We start from the raw sequence: 18,358 nt of genomic DNA on the forward strand, positions 1-18,358 counted from the left end.
AATCTAATCACATTCGTAATATTATTTTATTTTATCATAATTTTTTAATTTTATTTTATCTAGAATTTTTTCATTAACTGCAGGATTGCCCTCCCTCTTCTCTGTCTCAATTAATTAAAAGCAGAAAAGTACAGTTCCCGTTTCTACATGAACCGGACAATAATGAACATTAACAGCTCAGTACGATGGGTTTCATTAACGTCTTACAGGAAGGCATCGGGCCTAGCTCAGTAGCGCCAGCTGCTGCTGTAATGCGAGCTACCAGAGAAGAGAATCCATTTTTCTCTTCCCCTTTATGAGCAATTTCAGGAAAAAAGAAAATATGGAAAAGTGGAAATAATTAGTAACTCCATTCAATACTAAATGGTTTTTTGAACAAGTAAGAGAATAAAACTTTACGATACTGAAACTTAGCTATAAGAAATTATATGAATGATTGCTGAAAAAAGAAATGAATTTCGGTGGTAACTTGTTCAGCTTTCTGCTGCTGGATATAAAATGGTGTCCATCGATGACAACAACTTCAAGGTCAGTCACAAGGCCAGAAAATTAAGTTTATACTAAACGGGTAGCTGAAGGATAAAGAGACATAACCTAGCAGAAATGGTCATGTAAGGTTGACCAATTCCTCTTGTGCTTTCCCGGTTATTATTTCATGGCTTTCCATTGACTTTCTTCCTCATGATTGTTTCCTGGTTATAATACAGGTTGGCCTCAAGGGAGAAGCCAATAATCTAGGTTCTCCAAATTCTATCTCATCAATTGATTGGATCCAAGGATCCTTGGCAGCTCAGAAACTACACCCATTAACAAGAGGGAAATGGTGCAAATAGATATGAAGCAATAGATATTTGTTCCTTCAAGCTACTGGTAATTGCAGTGAATGCAGCTATGTCGGTTCATTTCGTCAGACCAGACGTCATTTTGGTTGCGGCAATCCAAACTCAGCAATGATACAAGCTCTCTGAAACGTGAAAACCAATATTCAAGGATGAAAAGATTGAAATACTAGTAAACTGTATCTTTCAAACATGTCATGTTTTCAGGTACCATTTTCCCAGATCCTGGTTGAGTGGCTTCTCAATTGAAGTGCCTGTAAGCTTTGATGATGCTATGACATACATGCAGACATATATATATATATATAACCTAAAAAGAAAGAAAGTAGAGGAAAAGGAGGATGATGACATACTACTTTGGCCAGTTTGTACTACCAACAATGGATGGGGTTAGACTTCCAAATTTTTATTCTTGTGGGGGCTGAAAACTACAAATGGAATTCATGATGGCCGGTCAATTTGGACTCTCTTTTTTTTTTTTTTTTTTTTTTTTTTTTTTTCAGTTTTTCCCGTGTTAATGGACATCTTTTGGGGGTCTTCCCATTGCTTTCTACCTAAGAATTGCCTTAAAGGTGAGGTTAGAAATTGAAGGACAGCCAAACCCACTTTTTCCCTGATAAAGAAGCTGGCACAGCCTTCCTTTAAACCTAGCTCATGGGGGTTTGATTCACCCTAGAAAAAGTGTTTTTGATTTAACATTGTCTTGCAATATCAACAACTGATAACCATTTTTATTACATGGCTCAGAATGTTCAACGATTCTTACCCTTCAAAATGATTAAGCTATATAGTTTAAAAGAATAAAAAATACTTATATCAATTAACCAAATTGATAATTTCTATTCCTCTTTTGACAAACTTTCAGTTTAAAATTGAGTTCTTAGATCATTTTTATCTGAATATATATAATTTTTAATTCTACGGAATTGATTTTATGCGAATTATTACTTATTAAATTAAAATTTAAATCACATAAAAATTTTATAATAGTTTTTATGAAATTAAATCTAAAGATCTCAACTTATATATATATATATATGCATATACACATTATTACTTATAAAAATTCTAAAAATAAGGTGATTTTTTTAATAATTTAAGATAAATAAATTATTTAATTTTTTAAATTAAGATAAAACGTATCATAACTAATACAATAATTATTAAAATTATATATTTAAAATTATCTCAATAAATAATTATAAATTAAATTCAAGCTTAAAATTTTTACATTAAAAAAATAATTTTTATGGATTGAACCAATCTTTTATGAGTAAAACAGGATGATTTAACTTTTTGACTTTGTGCATTTATTCATTTATTTGAAATTAAAAATCAAGTTCCCCTATCATTTATGTTGGCTTTTTTTTTTTTGTTTATTAGGACCGAACAGGTTCCTGAAACATCAAAGGTTCAGTTCGAACAAAAAGATACGATTCGAAATTCAAACAATGAACAAATTACCTGACGGAGTCAAAACTTGTACCCCACGGCCCCCTGATTTGCCGACATTGCTTACGATCATCTCCCTCATCCGTTAGATTTTCTTTCACGCCATTTTATTCTCTGTGCTCATTTCTACGCAGACATTCCTCATTCCAATCTTGTAACGTAAACGTCACCGCTCCATCCTTCTCCATCTTGAAAATCTTGTGACAGACACAACCCAATCCAATCACCTGCTGACGTGGATCCTAACATCCTTTTTATCTCCCTTAAAACCCCCCCAATTTTCACCGCAATTCCAATCTTATCCCTCTTTAAATTCAATCACTTACCCATAATAATTTCAAATACAACATAAAAATAATACAAACAAAAAATATAAAAATATATGATTTAAAATTTTAATAAAAATAAATCTAATAAAATTAAAAAAAATATTTTATATTTATATAAATTATGATATATAATTTTTATATAAAACAAAATATGAATATATAAATTATTTGTAAAAAATATTTTACATTATATAAAAACAAAAATTATCATATCTACAACCAACGCTGATTATCCAAAATACAACTTTCCCATACTCCAGGAAACACTAAATCTCACCTCCCGACCAAAAATAAATATAGAAAAAAATAAATTTTTTTTTTTAATTTCGTTTTTGTCAGTCCACGATCTCTGTCTTGTCCTTGTGCATGCCTTTGTAATTGCATTTCTCTGAACAATTGCTCAGCCTTTTTTTTTTTGTCTGTTTTTCTTCCATGGCCAAAGCTAAAGCACCAAGGAGAACTCTAGACTCTTATACAGTCAAACACATCAACAAAACAATTAAAGGTAAGCCAAAAGAAATAAAAAGACGGGAGCAAAAGAGAGAGAGAGAGAGAGAGAGATATTTGTACGAGTTAAGGTTTTTCTAAAAGTTGTGGTGGTGATTGGCAGCGGAGGACTGCGTGTTGATGCGACCAGCGGATCAATCAAAGCCACAATACGTGGCGAGAATCGAGCGGATCGAGGCGGACGCACGAGGGGGAAACGTGAAGGTGCACGTGAGGTGGTATTACAGGCCGGAGGAGTCGATCGGAGGGAGGAGACAGTTCCACGGATCTAAAGAGGTTTTCTTGTCTGATCATTACGATGTCCAAAGCGCTGATACCATCGAAGGAAAGTGTACGGTCCATAGCTTCACAAGCTATACCAAGCTTGACGCCGTTGGAAACGACGACTTCTTCTGTCGTTTCGAATACAATTCCTCCACTGGTGCTTTCAACCCCGATCGCGTCGCCGTGTACATTCCTCTCTCTTTTTTTATCTTGTAATTACATATGTACGGTACTTAATTTCGAATATTTTATATTTTTTTAATTACATGCTAATTCCTGCTTAAATTATCGAAATTTTATTAATCAAAATGACAAACTTATGGGAAGGAACTGGTTTAGAACAAGTACATTTTTTTTTTGTGTTTAAAATGAGATGGAGTGTTTTGCAACTTTGGGTTTTCGATTATTGTATTTAAAATTTATTTAACCTTTTCTAGTTTGTTATTGTAATGTGACAGTTATTGCAAATGTGAGATGCCTTACAATCCTGATGACTTAATGGTTCAGTGCGAAGGTTGCAGTGACTGGTAAGTTGGATTCATATTTTATATGTCAGGTATTGTGGATGAATATTTTGTATGAAGCTTTTGAAGCTATGCAAGAAGAGTTCTCTCCCGATTGCTTTTCTAGCTATAATTGAATTATTTTTTCTAAAAAAAAAAAATTATTTTTATAAGCTTGCTCGATATCAGTTCTCATATAGATCTATTCAAGGACGTAAAAGCAATTTGTTAAGAGTGGTGGATAGCAGGATAGGCTATGGATTTAGCTGTCATTAGTTAGCAGGTCGTTTTTGAAAAAGACTGAATTGATATTATTTTGGCTGCCAATTCAAACAGGAGCAAAAATTTTTAGGGAGCTTCTTGGTTAAGGAGCTTTTAGAAAAACATAGAGGTATTGCTTTCGAATTAAGATCTCCTCCCTTTCCCATGGTTTATGCCAATCTTAAGTGTAAAAAAAGTAGGAGCAAAAATGGGTAAAGAAGTTTTAAACTTTGGCCCTGTAGTGAAATGATAGGATATTTTGTTTGCTTCTACTCCTTTCTCTCCTTGTCTGCTGTGGAAACAGAACATTGTTTTTTTCTTAGTTTTTTCAAAGCTAGTTTGGCTAGGGTTTAATTAGCTTTTTCTTTTAAGAAAATAGATCTAAAGAAGCTCCTTGTAGGCTTATGTAGAAGCATTTATGTAGTTGTGATGCAATCAAAGTCTTGGTTGTCATTTGCTGGACACCCGACTTTCTGCAAGAAGATTATAATGTCAAAGTGCTGGACCGAAGCTTGACTTTGAGCCTTACATAAGCCTACAAGGAGCTATTTTGTGAAACAAAAGAATATTAACATGGGGTGACGTCTCAAATAAGAAACACGCTATATCCACATAGATTTTTGCTACATTCTCACTTTATTTACCTTCTTAGGTTGAGGTTTATGTTCTGCTTGATCCTAGTTAAGAAATTTAATTTCTGGACTTCTAGAGAGACCAGACTTGGAAAGACCTTTTTGTCTGATTTACTTTCATGTCTAATTTGAAAGGTTCCTTTTCTGTTAACTATGAATTCTGTGAATAAAATGCATCCAATTTATACGGTATGCTGTAAAAACTGTTGCCATATTCAGCATATACTTTTGATTCAGGTTTCATCCTGCTTGTATAGAAATGACTGCAGAGGAGGCTAAAAGACTTGACCATTTCTTTTGTGAAAGTTGTTCATCTGAAGGTCAAAAGAAGTTGCAGAATTCCCATGCCGCCTCCAGACACTCAGATACAAAGGTATTCCTAATTGCTTGCACTTCAATTCTTTTTTGGTAGTCTTTTTCTAGCTATTCAACACATAGTTTAAATCTTGCCTCTTCTTAAGCTAACATGCATTTGTGTTGGATATCAAGGTGGCATTGAATTGCCATTTATTTTATCCACATAAGCAGACTATTACGTCCCATCCAAATTATATGTATACATATATATAATCATTCACCATTGCAGGATCATTTGGCCTTCGGAATGAATTTAGGTCAAAATGGTATGTTTCTCCTAATTGATCATCAGTTCATGATGCATTGATGAATAACAGGAAAACTCACATTAAAATCAAGCTTCTTACCAAAAGGAGGCAAAAGAACCTTCAAAACTTGGTGTTACTCGTAATTCCCAAGCTATGGTCTCGCCTCCCTTTGCTTTATTTCCTATAGTCACCAATTTAGTTGTTCATTTGGCTAGTTTTATCTTTTATATATATGCCTGTTTTTGTGGTTTCAATTTCTGAATTGAGAAGTTTTCGGAGCCGTAGACTGATGACAGTCACAGGTATTGGGACATATGTTATGATGACTTGATGGGTAAGTGGGAGTCAGTTATGTGCACACTAAGGAGATAGAACATGGACTATGCCCTTATTACTTAGGAGAATGCTGAGTAATTTTTATTTCTTAATTAAGTGGAAGCCTCTGTCGTCGTTTGTTGAGTTCGTAAGATAGTAGTGAACTTCTGCAATGAAATTTGTCCAGGCCATGTATGGCAATACAATGGGCATGCATCAATGTGGTTTACATTGTTACATATTAGTTTATGTATAAATCTAGAGCTCATGCCTTAATGACATCCTAATGGAAATCACTGGTTATATTATCTTTTTTATTGAGAATAAATAGGGGCTTTTATGACTACTGCTTGTATGGTTTAAGTTTCAGATTGAACTGTGTTAATTGTAATTACTATATTCTTCAGCTAGTATGTATTTGTTATAACTCTAACATCAACATTGTGCTTCAGGTGGATACGAAACGACGACGTAGGTGACAAAAAGTACATAAACCTAGTGTTTTAGTTAAGGGACTGAAGTTATTATCGTTTTCAACCATGCATCCAAATCTCTAGCCTTGTGAGTTCATGATGGTTGAGCTGACTGTAACTGGTCTAAAATCCTTATGTCTTGTTTATGTGGTTTGAGGCTCACTCAGTGGAAGTCAACAATGTGTTTGGTTGGATGTAATCTCATGATGTAGCCATATAGGTTCCCCACCCCTCTCTCTTTATCTCTTTCTCCCTGTGGTATATAAATTAGTTGTCTATAATCAAAATCTGTTTTTAGCTTATAAAAGTGCCATAGATTCCTGGGTTTTATCATGTGTCTTCGTTCAAAACTTGGCAAACTGAATGACCTTATTATTATCTTTGCGAAGTTTGGCAGTGCAATTTCCATTATGCTAAATTACTATCAAGGATTTATTAAAAAGGAAACCCTTTAACATCATCAAATGCTGCTTTATTGTTTTAAATAAATTTTAATTATATATGATTATTTGTGTATTTATATTGTATAAGATATTAAAATTTATATATTTATATCATATCTTATATAAAAATTATATATTAAAATTAAAAATCATAAAAATATAAAATATATATTTTTAATTTTATTAAATTAATATATAATTATTATTAAAATTTTAAATATTATCACTTTTATGTAATTTTTCGTATCATATACATTTTTTTCTATCGTATTTGAACTGATTATAGAGAAAAGAATCCCGACCGGTAACCATATCACATAAAGGACGAGTGGAATCGTTATCTTTGTTCCACTAATCGGATGAAAGAATGGGCATTGGCCATATCAAATTGGTGGAATAACGGTTGTAGCCATCAATCCTAACAACAACGCTACTGTCGTGAGTCACATCAACAAGACAGATTATCCTTAATATTGGGTCTTCTTTTCCCCTGACCGTGGTTTGGATTTATTATTCTACGCTAAGCTTGCACGTTACAGGTGACAGCCTGGACCACTTGGCAAGGTTCCTATGCAGGTGTCAGAAATCTGTTCAATCCACGCCGACGCAAGTAAACAATTACAATGGCGGTAATTCAACTCTTTAGCTATCAACACTAAACTTTTTCCTATGAATCAGAAGCGTTATAGCAACTGGGCCCTTTTTTTTTTTTTTTCTTTTTTTGATTTCCTCAAAACCAAAATAAAATAAAAATATCATGAATACAAAATTTGGGTCAAACAATGACACATGATTTCCTCATCAACCGCAGAAAGTGGAATGAAATGCAATCATGCGGGGCAGTTCGAAGGGTTCAGCCCTTGAACAAAAGCATAGTCAAACCAAGTGAACAAAGCTGATTTCCTTCTTCAGCCCATGCATGTATGTGCTTTAAAGCTTTTTAACTTTTATCGCTGTATAATGTACTGGCGGCTTTAACTTGTTTTTGCTCTCTTCCACACTATAACAACGCCATAAAGGTCTGACGAAGCAAAGAAATTCTCTCCATGGTTCCCAGCTACTACTATAACTGGAAAACGATGACCCTGCAGACACGAAAGATTTCGCGTGTTAACAGTAGATTAGCAAAGAAATTGGAAGTGTCCACTGCTACTCAGGAGACTAGAACCTGAAGCTTATTTACACATGTATGCCTCGCCGAGTTAAGTCATAGAAGCAGACATTTGAATCCTCACTCCCAACAACTTCACAGCACAAAAAACCACAATGTCAGCAGACTTATATAACTAAAATAATCCCGTGGGTCGAGTGTAAGATTCTTTGGAAAATGCTTCTTGATTTGAGATTGGGGTCAAATGCTTCTAAGTGGCAATTTAATTGGACACACAAACCTATATATTCTTCCTTGTCAAGGGAAAGCAGAGGGCAGAAGGATGCTCGAATGCTGTGTATTTGTGGACTTAATTTGAGAGAGCAACGCAGGGTCAGCTAACCTCGTAGTTCCAAAGAAACACTGCAATGTGAACATACCATCTATGTAACCATCTATCAGTTACACGACATAAAGACTAGAAGTAGAAGGCACGCTGCTCTGAACAAACCTAAAGAAAGAAAGACTTCCATCTTGAGTACATGCCAGCAACACTGGTCCCCAGGCCAGCAAAGAGAAACTTCGGTATTGCACGGTTGTGACTGGAAATTTCTGCTTATTGCTACTTCTATAACAATGAGATCGGTATAATGCACCTGTGTAGGAGTCCATACTCACGGAGTATACACATCCCTGCAAAATATTATCTCATTAGAAACTTTCTGAAAAACTATACCAAATTTCTTTGATTCTCTGATTATGACAGACACATAGGAGAGAGACCTTTGCATCTCCACAAAAAATGAGCTGACCAGCATGATCATGGGCCATTGAGGTAACCTCACTGTCAAAAGACAGATTTGGTAATAATCCTCCCGGTGCTGAAATTGAACACCTGGTGTACAGGATTTAGCATATTACATCAACCAAACTAATTGCTTGTTAAGTTTGACTTGAGATGATCAACAGATTATTTTTCACATTGTGGTCACGAGCGGTAACTACGTTTTGTCTTTTAATTTTCATAATAAGAAAAGACATGGAGGAGTACCTACAGTGATATCTTTATTTGTATTCTCAACTGAAAGAAAGTTGTTATTTACCTGCAGCCAAGAAAAGAAGAAAGAAAAAAATTTTAGTTACCAGTTAACTCAAATTAAATATACATACACCTGTATATCTGCAAAATTTTTTCAAGATATACATTATAGTTACATGAGAGTAAACAATTAATTCCAGCCTCAATTAAAATTAGTCCAGATAAACCAAGTGTTCTTTTTCACAGGTTGGAACAGCATTTGTTTCTAGATTATATTAGATAACAAGCAAATGCAGACGAAATAACCATAAAAATTTTCCATGGCTTGAAAGGGATGAATTATTAATGCTGATATATGCTTAAAGGATGAAAACGAATACACATTTGTGATGAGACTCCATATATTACTCTAATGCAAAGGCCTTTTGATAACTCCCATACTCGCACAGTCTTATCCATTGATGATGATGCTATATATTGATTGTTTGAGGAGAAATCAAAATCTGATAATGCAGTGGCAAATCAGAAACGTTGGTTAATAAATACTAGATACAAGTCTTCCAGAAACATAGTTATCAAAATAAAACTCAATCTTAGTTATTGATATCTAGAAATTTAATGAGACTATCAACAATGTATAATAGCTAAATTAGCATCCATTTTATATCAAGAGGGATATGTATATCTAAAACTAATTTTTTAAAGATTAGGTTGAATGTATCATTCCTACAACAAGCCATTAGGTGCCATCTTAGGTTTGATGGATGATTCAAGGATATCTAGAAATTTAATGAGACTATCAGCACTGTATAACATGTAAATTAGCACCCATTTTATATCAAGAGGGATATCTATAGCTAAAACTAATTGTTTAAAGATAATGTTGAGTAGAACATTCCCACAATAAGCCATTAGGTGCCATCTTAGGTACCATAATGATGGATGCTTCAAAGATATACCTCTTAGACCATTTTCCCCCTTCTGTAGGAAAAAAGGTTCATGGTAAATACAAAATGATCAGCATTTCTGAACCCACTCCAATGCAAATTATTTGTCAGATAAATAAGATCTGAAAGTCTTCCACCTTGATTTATTTCTTAGTAACTTATTCCCACCAAGCCATATTTTGTTCTCACTCTCACGAACTTCTGAGCTGCAATCTAGTTATTCTACTGAGCTGCCCTTCATAACAGTCACAAGATGTTCCAGTATCTCACTGATTCAGCTTTAAACTGTGAAAGATCCTTCACAATATGGAGTAGAAGTGGCTACCTTTCTGACTCGGTCCAATTCCACAAAAACTCCAAAAAGAAAATAAAGAAAATGGAATGGACCAAGTAAATCAAACATGAACTTGACCATGATCTCATTAAATGAAAGAAATTTGCAGACAGCATGGATACAAATACTTTAGTCTAACTTATAAGAAAGACTAAAGAAACAATACCAGTAAATCCAACCTGTGACATTTTTCAAATGCCCTTTTAATTGCTTGATAACTGAAGGTGGTTCAGAGACAGTGCAAACTGTTAAAGTCCCATCTGAAGCCCCATATGCAAGTAGATCAGAATTCATGTGCCCAAATTTCAAAACTGTAACTGCATATAAGACCAATCATATTGCTTCATTTTAGAAAAATTGAAATTCACTACTCAAAAGAGTATGACAAAGAAGAAAGAAGTCTAGCTTGCAGTAAAGATTTATAAAAGGAAGGTACCAGCTGCTTTGCACTGATCAAAGATGCAGTGCATTCCTACAAAAGAATATGCAGGTTCAACTCCTCATTGACATGGGTGATCACTATCACCTGTGCTAGAGCTGAAACTTGTTCTATGATTTGAAGCCAGAGGGCCACTTCGTAAATCCTGCAAGGATGGAAAAGCATGCAACTCTTCTCAATTCTTTTAAAGGCCTATTTCAATCAAGGTTCAAGTCTTATAAGAACTGCAACATTAAAGCAATTAAGTTTCAAGCTTTTGACATGAAAGACATTTACTTTTTAATGGATAAGAAAATTAAGATCTTCTGTTCCTTCATTTTCATCATCAAGAACATGATGAATGAGTTAACTTTAAAAGTGAGAAAAATTATATTAAAAAAAGAAGTATTGGCTGATTTCAAGTAGCAATAAATGAAGCAAACTAAGAATATAACCACATGCCCTTACTGATCTAGAATGAAAATTGCATAATAAATTTTGTACATACCCTGCTAGAGTTCCAGGTTTCCACCTCAAATAAATGCGGGAGTGGACTTGGAGTTAAAATCCATCGCCCACTAATGCATCAACCAGTAAATTATCCTGATGTCAGAATCGTATAACAACATAAATTTTAAAATAAAACCCACAAAATTAGCATTTGATTGCTCATAAAACACCTTAAACCCTAGCCATTACGAGTCTGCCATATATTCAATCTAACAAATTTGACTGCAATTGATACTTTGATAGCCTCAATTCATGATGTTATAAAGAAAGGCAGGTTTTGGATAAATTAAAATACCTGTTTCCAGGAGTGATCAAGTGGCTTGGTATTTGTAAATTTTCCCAGTTTCTTGGCCGACGAATGTAATTTCGATACGCCACATAACCTTTTTCGTTACATCTCCAATCCTTCACATTAATCAACGAAGCAAGCCAAATTTCAAACAAAAACAATGAAAATAAGTTAAAAGCTTCCATTTAAATGCAAATAAAATGAATATTAAAACTGGCTCCAAAATTCCCCTAAAACTAGCTCAAAGTCATGCTCTCGAACAATCAAAACACAGATCCGCAACTAGAAAGTACAAATAAACGCAACCGAATTGACAGAAAATTAGAGCTTACAAGTCGGCAATGAATACCGGACTCCGCTTTGCGAGCAAGAAGAACTCGGCGAATGCCGATGTAATCGGGATCGGAATAGGACGTCACCAGTTGAAGCAAGCAACTGAAAATTCCCGGATCCTTCACATTCGCTTTCTTTATAGTGATTTTATTGGTATCGTTATCAGTGCTGTTGATACAACCGTTGTGATTTTCAGTTTCGATGGCTCCAACTTCCTTGGAGCAGTTGTTCGTGATTGTACCTTCCGCCGTTGTATCAGACTTGGTGCGGCCCCTTCATAAGAGACCGTTCACCCGAAAATCAACGGGGCACGTGGATCAGACAAACCGGTCGATGATCAGGAACTACCTAGTGCTTCAATTGGGGATAAGGAGTAGATATATATATATATATATATATCAATATATATTTTTTGTAAGTAGAATATAACAAAGACCTTTTGGCACTTGGGATGTCGAAAGTTGAAAACTACTCTTTGAAATTTGGAATTGGATCTCAAATCAAATCAAATGAAACGAAGAAAGAAAGACTTTGTTTTTTACTAGTTTGCCCTTCATAAACCCGCCCCCAACAACCGCCTTCAGCTCCCTCCATTTTATTAAAAAAAATATTAATCAAGTTCTCGAAAGAAATCATCGTTGCCTGGCGTCCTACCTGAAAGGCCTCGTGTTTTCTATACTAAGTAATGTCGGTAGTTGAGCTCGGCCTTCCCTTAATGATGACTTTCGTCCAATCCCATCTCTCCCGCTTTAAGTAGCTGAGGCCCATCCCAGCTTTTTATTTTTCTCTTTAATGAAGTGATTAAATTTTGAAAAAATAAAAGCACTTTATCTTTAAATTCATATATATATTATAATATATCAAGGTACAAGACAATTTTTTTTTTATTTAGATATACCTCTTTTAAATTGAATTTTTAAATAATCTAGATATATCTGTTTTTTAATTTTTTAAAAAAATTGACTTAGATATAGTTCTTTTAAAATAGATTTTCCAATAATCTAAACATATCTCCTTTTAAATTTAAAAAATTCAAATATAATTTTTATTTTTATAAATTTTTTAATAAACATACTAATTAGTTTGCATAAAGGTTTTAAATTTGATTCCCAATTCTTTTTTTAAAGGAAAAAACTTAAGCAACAGTTGATTAAAAAGTTACAAGCTAAAATATTGTTTCAATGATAAAGAAGAATCAAATCAAATTTTTATATTAATAGCATTAATAAAGACTATTTAGATAAATTTTCTTTCAAGTAATAGAAAAAAAAAATCTTTATGGTGATTGAATTATATTTCGTATGTTATAGTAATTGAGCTAAATTTATAAGATTATTTAGACAAATTTTCTTTCAAGTAATAGAAAAAAAAAACTTTATGGTGATTGAATTATATTTCGTATGTTATAGTAATTGAGTTAAATTTATAAGACTATTTAGACAAATTTTCTTTCAATTAATAGAAAAATGTATTTTGGTAGCATACTTTGTGCAACAGTTGCATATATAAAAAATTTCAAAAATTTAATTTTTTTGGTCTTTGGTTTTATAATCTCTTAAAAAAAAACTCTACAAAATAATATTACTACAAATTTTTTTCTTATAATATCTCAATATAATAAATTTAATTTTTTTGGTCTTTGGTTTTATAATCTCTTCAAAAAAAAATTAATTACTCTAAAAAATAATTTTACTACAATTTTTTTCTTATAATATCTCAATATAATACTTTCCATTAGCACTAAAAATACGACAATTCTGAGAAAATTAGAACTGAGCATTTGAACATTATCCCAAGCAAAAGTCAGGCATGGAGGAGTGTCTACTCGGCTACTCAACCTATACTACCAAAAGTACACAAAATTCACCGAAAGGGAAATGGTGAAGTAAGAAAGAAGAAGAAAAAGATTGGAATTTTTTTTATTGATTTCTGTATTTTATTTTAAGAAAAGGGTGCAAGAAAATTTCTTGAATGGAAAAGGGCATGTTATCATCAATGAGAGGTTGGTGACTCATCAACTGGATGCCAGAATCTGTTGAAAAACCACATTGAATCAGCTTCAACAGCAGATCCATCATGGTTGCGGTGCCAACTATAATAAGCATGAGTCCGGTTCTTGATACCGAAAATGGCATGACCAAAACTGGCTTCGCGATAAGCTGAATATGCTGGCTGTGGCTCAGTCATACTACAAATTAAAAAAAAAAATGCATTAACATCAAAGGCTTCTAACAATCATGCACGAAACCATCACACAAGAAGGCCAGTATATAATATAAGAACAGTCTTTACTTGGTTGCTAAGCCTTCAAGATTCCCTCCATCGCCTACAGTGATGTATACAGGTGCAGATTGATCCTTCACAGGAGTGCACATACCATTTATAACATTGTATGCAATGTTGGATACACGTTCCTGTATCAAGAAGCAACTTCAGAACAAACTGTGAATGAAATAATTTCCAGCATTCAACAGATCTTTTAAGAATTTAAAAGCTGCGAATGAAGTAATTTGTGTAGTCAAATTTTGTAGAAACTTCAGATTCTAGAATCTGGAGGCAGCTACAAAATCACACATGGTACTGCAGAACCTTATAACATAGACAAAGAACTTACAGATCGTTCATAGGCATGGACATGACCAGCAAATACAACATCAACTTTGTACTGCACAAACCATGGCTCATACATTACTCTCATGGTTTCTCCTTCCATGTAATGGTAGTTGTAGCTATTGTACCATGGGGAATGCATAAGAACAATTAACCACGGTGTTTCAGTCCTGTTAACTTTTGGTAGCTCCTGTTCAAGCCATTGGTACTGAGGAGTGTATTTAGCTGTGGAAAAATTGTAGATAGTTACAAGATGAATCCAGCACATATCTCTGCAACACCATTCAAGTCCACAATTACGTGAAATATAAATATACTTTACCGTAGGCTGAATATGAAGACAAGACTATGATGTATGCTGAAGCTCTCTTTATTGAGTACCAAAAGGGAGCAGTACTTTTTGATGCTCTATAAGGAACATGATAACGATTAGTGTAAGGCTTAAAAGGCTTTGTTTCACCCTGCAATAGAACCATAATCATGTTGTTACCAAGTTACTCTGCCAGCAATCTTTGAGAGTTCAAGGACAAAGCAGAAAAATAAAGATGACACAAATCAGCACTGCTTTTTGAGTGGGTTAGCCCCAGAGACATAGCTTTCTTGTAACTCCTATGTCCCCTTTGGCATGGGTAACCAAGCAAAGGAGGTGGAGGTTGGTTATTGACTTCCAAATGGCGGATTTCGTAAGAGAACAGTTCATAGTTTTAACAAATTAATCACAATGAAAAAGAATGAATGCTTACAATTTCAGGGACGAAGTCGATTTCATGATTTCCAGCAGTCCATATCCATGGTTGATATGCAACACTTCTCTCAACAAACCTTCCCCACGTATCCCATCTTACATTATCATGATTGGGATAGGCATCTGCGTAAGAAAGATCCCCAAGATACAATACTGTCTGACCTTTATGTGGATTTTGTTCATAGTGACTGAGTGTGATATTTGAATCGAAGGTCTGCCCTAGATCCCCTGCATAATGATTTCCAATTCAGATACATCAGCACATCTGAACATCAAAATTCAAACCTATAACCTCTTGAACTATGAGAATTGATGGCGACAGTGGAATATTTACAGCATTGCCTTGACCAAATCAAACTGGTTTAGCAAGCTTTAACTTACCAATGAGACCAAAGGTGTATGGCACATCAGAACCAACTTCAGGAGGAGTTGTAAACCAGAATTTTCTTATAGTATGACCCACACCGACTACATAGTAATATTTGGTGTCGTACTGTAGCAATAAAACAGAATAGAACAGTGAAATTATGAATGTAGCAAATGCTATGAAACAATTGGTTGGTACAAAGAATTCAACTTTACCTCCAGATTTTTGATGGTGCAGTGATGAATGTAACCAGAGTTATAATTGTAGAACTTATAAGTATTGACTTTGCCCTCAGCCTTTTTCTTTTGCTTGCTGTTCTCACTCCAGTAAAGCACAGTACTGGAACCTGGTTCATCCTCAGTCACCCATGAAACTATCACAGCTTTTCCGACCTGATCTCCTTGTGCTATATGAACCTTAAAATCAGGACACCAAAAAAATCCAAATAAAATCAATTCAGATCAATGTGAACGCTTTTAAAAATTCATATCAATAAAAAAGCAATAACAAAAATTTTTTTTTCTAGTTTTTACACCAAGTAAATAAGAACAGATCAAACCAAAAAATAGCTAGAAAAAAAATTTTGATATTTTCAATCTGCGAGTCAGAGAAACTGAGGAAGCACCTGTTGGGGTGCATTGTAGCCAGAAGGGACTCGAAAGACATTACTGTTAAGAGGCATATCCACAGCTTTCTCCACTTTCCTGACATAGACGCTAGTCTTTCCTCCATTAGAGTATACTGCTGAATTCAAAACCAAAGCCAAAACAACAACTGCAAAACAAGAAAAAGAACCCATCTTTTTTCTAATTTTCAACTCCACACTCTTCTTAATTTATAGCATTTTATAGCAATCCAATGGGCGATCAAAATCAGTATTCGATTTGTTGTCGAGAGAATATTCAAATTATATACCAACACAAACATCGGAAGGTTTTGGATGTCAACCCTTTAAAAGCTATAAGGAGATGGGCAATGCCGTAATATTGACGAAAACTGGATAAAAAATATAATATTAAAAAAATAATAATGATAAAAAATTTTGTAGTTGACTTTAGCATTCTGCAAATTCAAAACAATTTGGACTTTGGCGTTCCGCAAATTTGATATTTTATGTGCTAGGATGCCGGTTGTTCAAAATGCAATCGGATTTTTCACCGTCAGATCTTGGATGCACTGACTTTTCCCCTTTTTTTATGCCCTGAAATTATTGAGTACGCTTTCATTCTTTTCGTTTTTATTAATTTAATACTAATATAAAACATCACTCAAATATTTTAAAAAACAAAAAACATTAGTGATATAATTATGACTTTTAAAAAAATTATTTAGATGTGATAATTTGAAATATAATATTATGATTATATATTAAAATGATACAAATAAAAAAATAAAAATAAAATAATTTAAAATTTCAATAAAAATTATAAATAAATTTAACAAAATTTAAAAAATATATTTTATATTTTTACGTCGATATAAATTGTAATATATAATTTTTATATAAAATATGATACGAATATAATATTTTATACGATATGATAACACAAATTATCAAATATAATTTTTTTCATTCATTATTTTTATTAACGAGTGATTTTTTATATTTATTCTCTTAATTGAGCTCTTAACGAAAATAAGAAAATCTAGAATGTAATCATTCCACCCATGGCATAATGATATGTACTCCATATGTAGTAAGGAAAATGTTAGACGACATTTATACAAACAACAATGTCATTAACACATTATCTAATTTTGAATTTGATAAGAGTAATACATAAAATGAAAGTTATTTTTTTAATGTAGTAATTATATAATAATTAACTAACTTAAATCTATGTCTATAGACACTATCATTAACTATATTAATAATAAATGAACATCTATTAAAAATTTAAAACACATGTTTATATTCATTTATGAGTTAAATTGTTTGTTGAACTCATAAGTCGAATTTCAACTCATATCAAATTATTAAAGTAGATTAATTTACATCTAATAAATTTATAATATCTTATAATTTTATATTTAAATTTGATCTCTTCACTTATTATCAATTGATTTTAAGTTTAATATTTAATATGATATCAAATATCAAGCTAATATTTCTTTCATTATTATTTTTTAATTTGTCACGTGAAATATTTATTCTATTTTTGCCTACACATAGTGGAATATATTATAATGGATTATTCTATATTTAATAAATATATAATTTTAATTTTGTATTCAAATTGGACTTCTTTGTTTATTGTTAACTGATTTTAAGTTTGATATTTAACACAAATATTAAATAAAAATTTTAAGACTCGATGTCTGATTTTTTTATTCATAAAAATTATTTATTTAAAGTTAAATTTAAATATTAATATAAAAATATTTCAAAAAATTTTTAAATAAAAATGCCATCATAATTTGAAAGTCCAATAAATATAATCTGACCAAGAACAAATCAAAATATGTAATTAAAATAAGAGTCTTTAGTGTTTATCTTCAATTCAAAATAGTTTCTTAAAGATATATGTTTAAAATAAGAAATTTGAATGTTTATCTTAAAGTTAAATTAGTATTATCCTCACAATATAGAGTCTTCTTCGTTTAAGACACCTATCCTAAATGGATTTTTAACTCAAGAGACTTCTGTCTCACCAAATGCTTTGTCAAAGCATCAGCTTTGTTTTAAGAAGTTTTTGTTTAGGATTAAGTAAAAAGTCGGTTCAATTAATTCAATCGTAAAAATTGAATAATTAATTTATTCGATTTAATTTTTTTAAAATATCAAACTAATTACTATATATAAAAAAATAAACAAAAATCAAATCAAATCAAAGTAATCGATTTCAATTAATTTTTTTGGGTTAGTCAATTTAAGTTTTTGTTTTTTATATTTAGTATACCTGTATCATATTATTGAGTATATTTATATCATATATATTTTAAATTATTTATTTTATATTAAGTATTTTGATTTATTCAATTTAGGTATTGTAAAACCAAAAACTGACTGTTTTAATCATTTAAACTAAAAAAATAATCAAAATACCTATATA

General features: G+C 32.4%; 2 protein-coding genes and 1 pseudogene across 4 annotated transcripts; 1 reads left to right on the forward strand and 2 right to left on the reverse strand.

The window, feature by feature from the left end:
* Positions 1-2,841: 2,841 nt before the first annotated feature.
* On the forward strand, positions 2,842-6,582 carry LOC111297047 (chromatin remodeling protein SHL-like). 2 transcript variants are annotated; one of them, XM_022891635.2, is made up of 6 exons: positions 2,842-3,125; positions 3,231-3,576; positions 3,850-3,918; positions 5,025-5,160; positions 5,374-5,410; positions 6,160-6,322. In XM_022891635.2, exons 1-6 carry the CDS (start codon positions 3,053-3,055, stop codon positions 6,180-6,182), a joined length of 684 nt encoding a protein of 227 aa, XP_022747370.1. In that variant the 5' UTR covers positions 2,842-3,052; the 3' UTR covers positions 6,183-6,322. The 2 variants fall into 2 exon arrangements, with proteins under 2 accessions (XP_022747370.1, XP_022747379.1); XM_022891644.2 differs by lacking the exon at positions 5,374-5,410 and having other exon boundaries at positions 6,160-6,582.
* A 504-nt stretch (positions 6,583-7,086) lies between these two features.
* LOC111297068 (uncharacterized) lies at positions 7,087-12,177 on the reverse strand (annotated as a pseudogene). Its single transcript, XR_016328457.1, has 13 exons — positions 12,134-12,177; positions 11,583-11,856; positions 11,257-11,366; positions 10,960-11,029; positions 10,470-10,617; positions 10,213-10,350; positions 9,117-9,255; positions 8,769-8,817; positions 8,497-8,608; positions 8,225-8,406; positions 8,015-8,136; positions 7,792-7,867; positions 7,087-7,708 (listed from the first exon to the last, which is right to left on the reverse strand). The product of XR_016328457.1 is annotated as an uncharacterized LOC111297068 (transcript).
* Positions 12,178-13,338: 1,161 nt separating this feature from the next.
* On the reverse strand, positions 13,339-16,230 carry LOC111298724 (purple acid phosphatase 2-like). Its single transcript, XM_022893453.2, has 8 exons — positions 15,931-16,230; positions 15,521-15,721; positions 15,320-15,431; positions 14,937-15,166; positions 14,516-14,654; positions 14,198-14,418; positions 13,876-13,997; positions 13,339-13,771 (listed from the first exon to the last, which is right to left on the reverse strand). Exons 1-8 carry the CDS (start codon positions 16,102-16,104, stop codon positions 13,576-13,578), a joined length of 1,395 nt encoding a protein of 464 aa, XP_022749188.2. The 5' UTR covers positions 16,105-16,230; the 3' UTR covers positions 13,339-13,575.
* Between the last annotated feature and the right edge of the window lie 2,128 nt (positions 16,231-18,358).

This window comes from Durio zibethinus, chromosome 16 (assembly GCF_047325235.1).
Source record: "Durio zibethinus cultivar Kanyao isolate XHJ-2024 chromosome 16, ASM4732523v1, whole genome shotgun sequence".
NCBI lineage: Eukaryota > Viridiplantae > Streptophyta > Magnoliopsida > Malvales > Malvaceae > Durio > Durio zibethinus.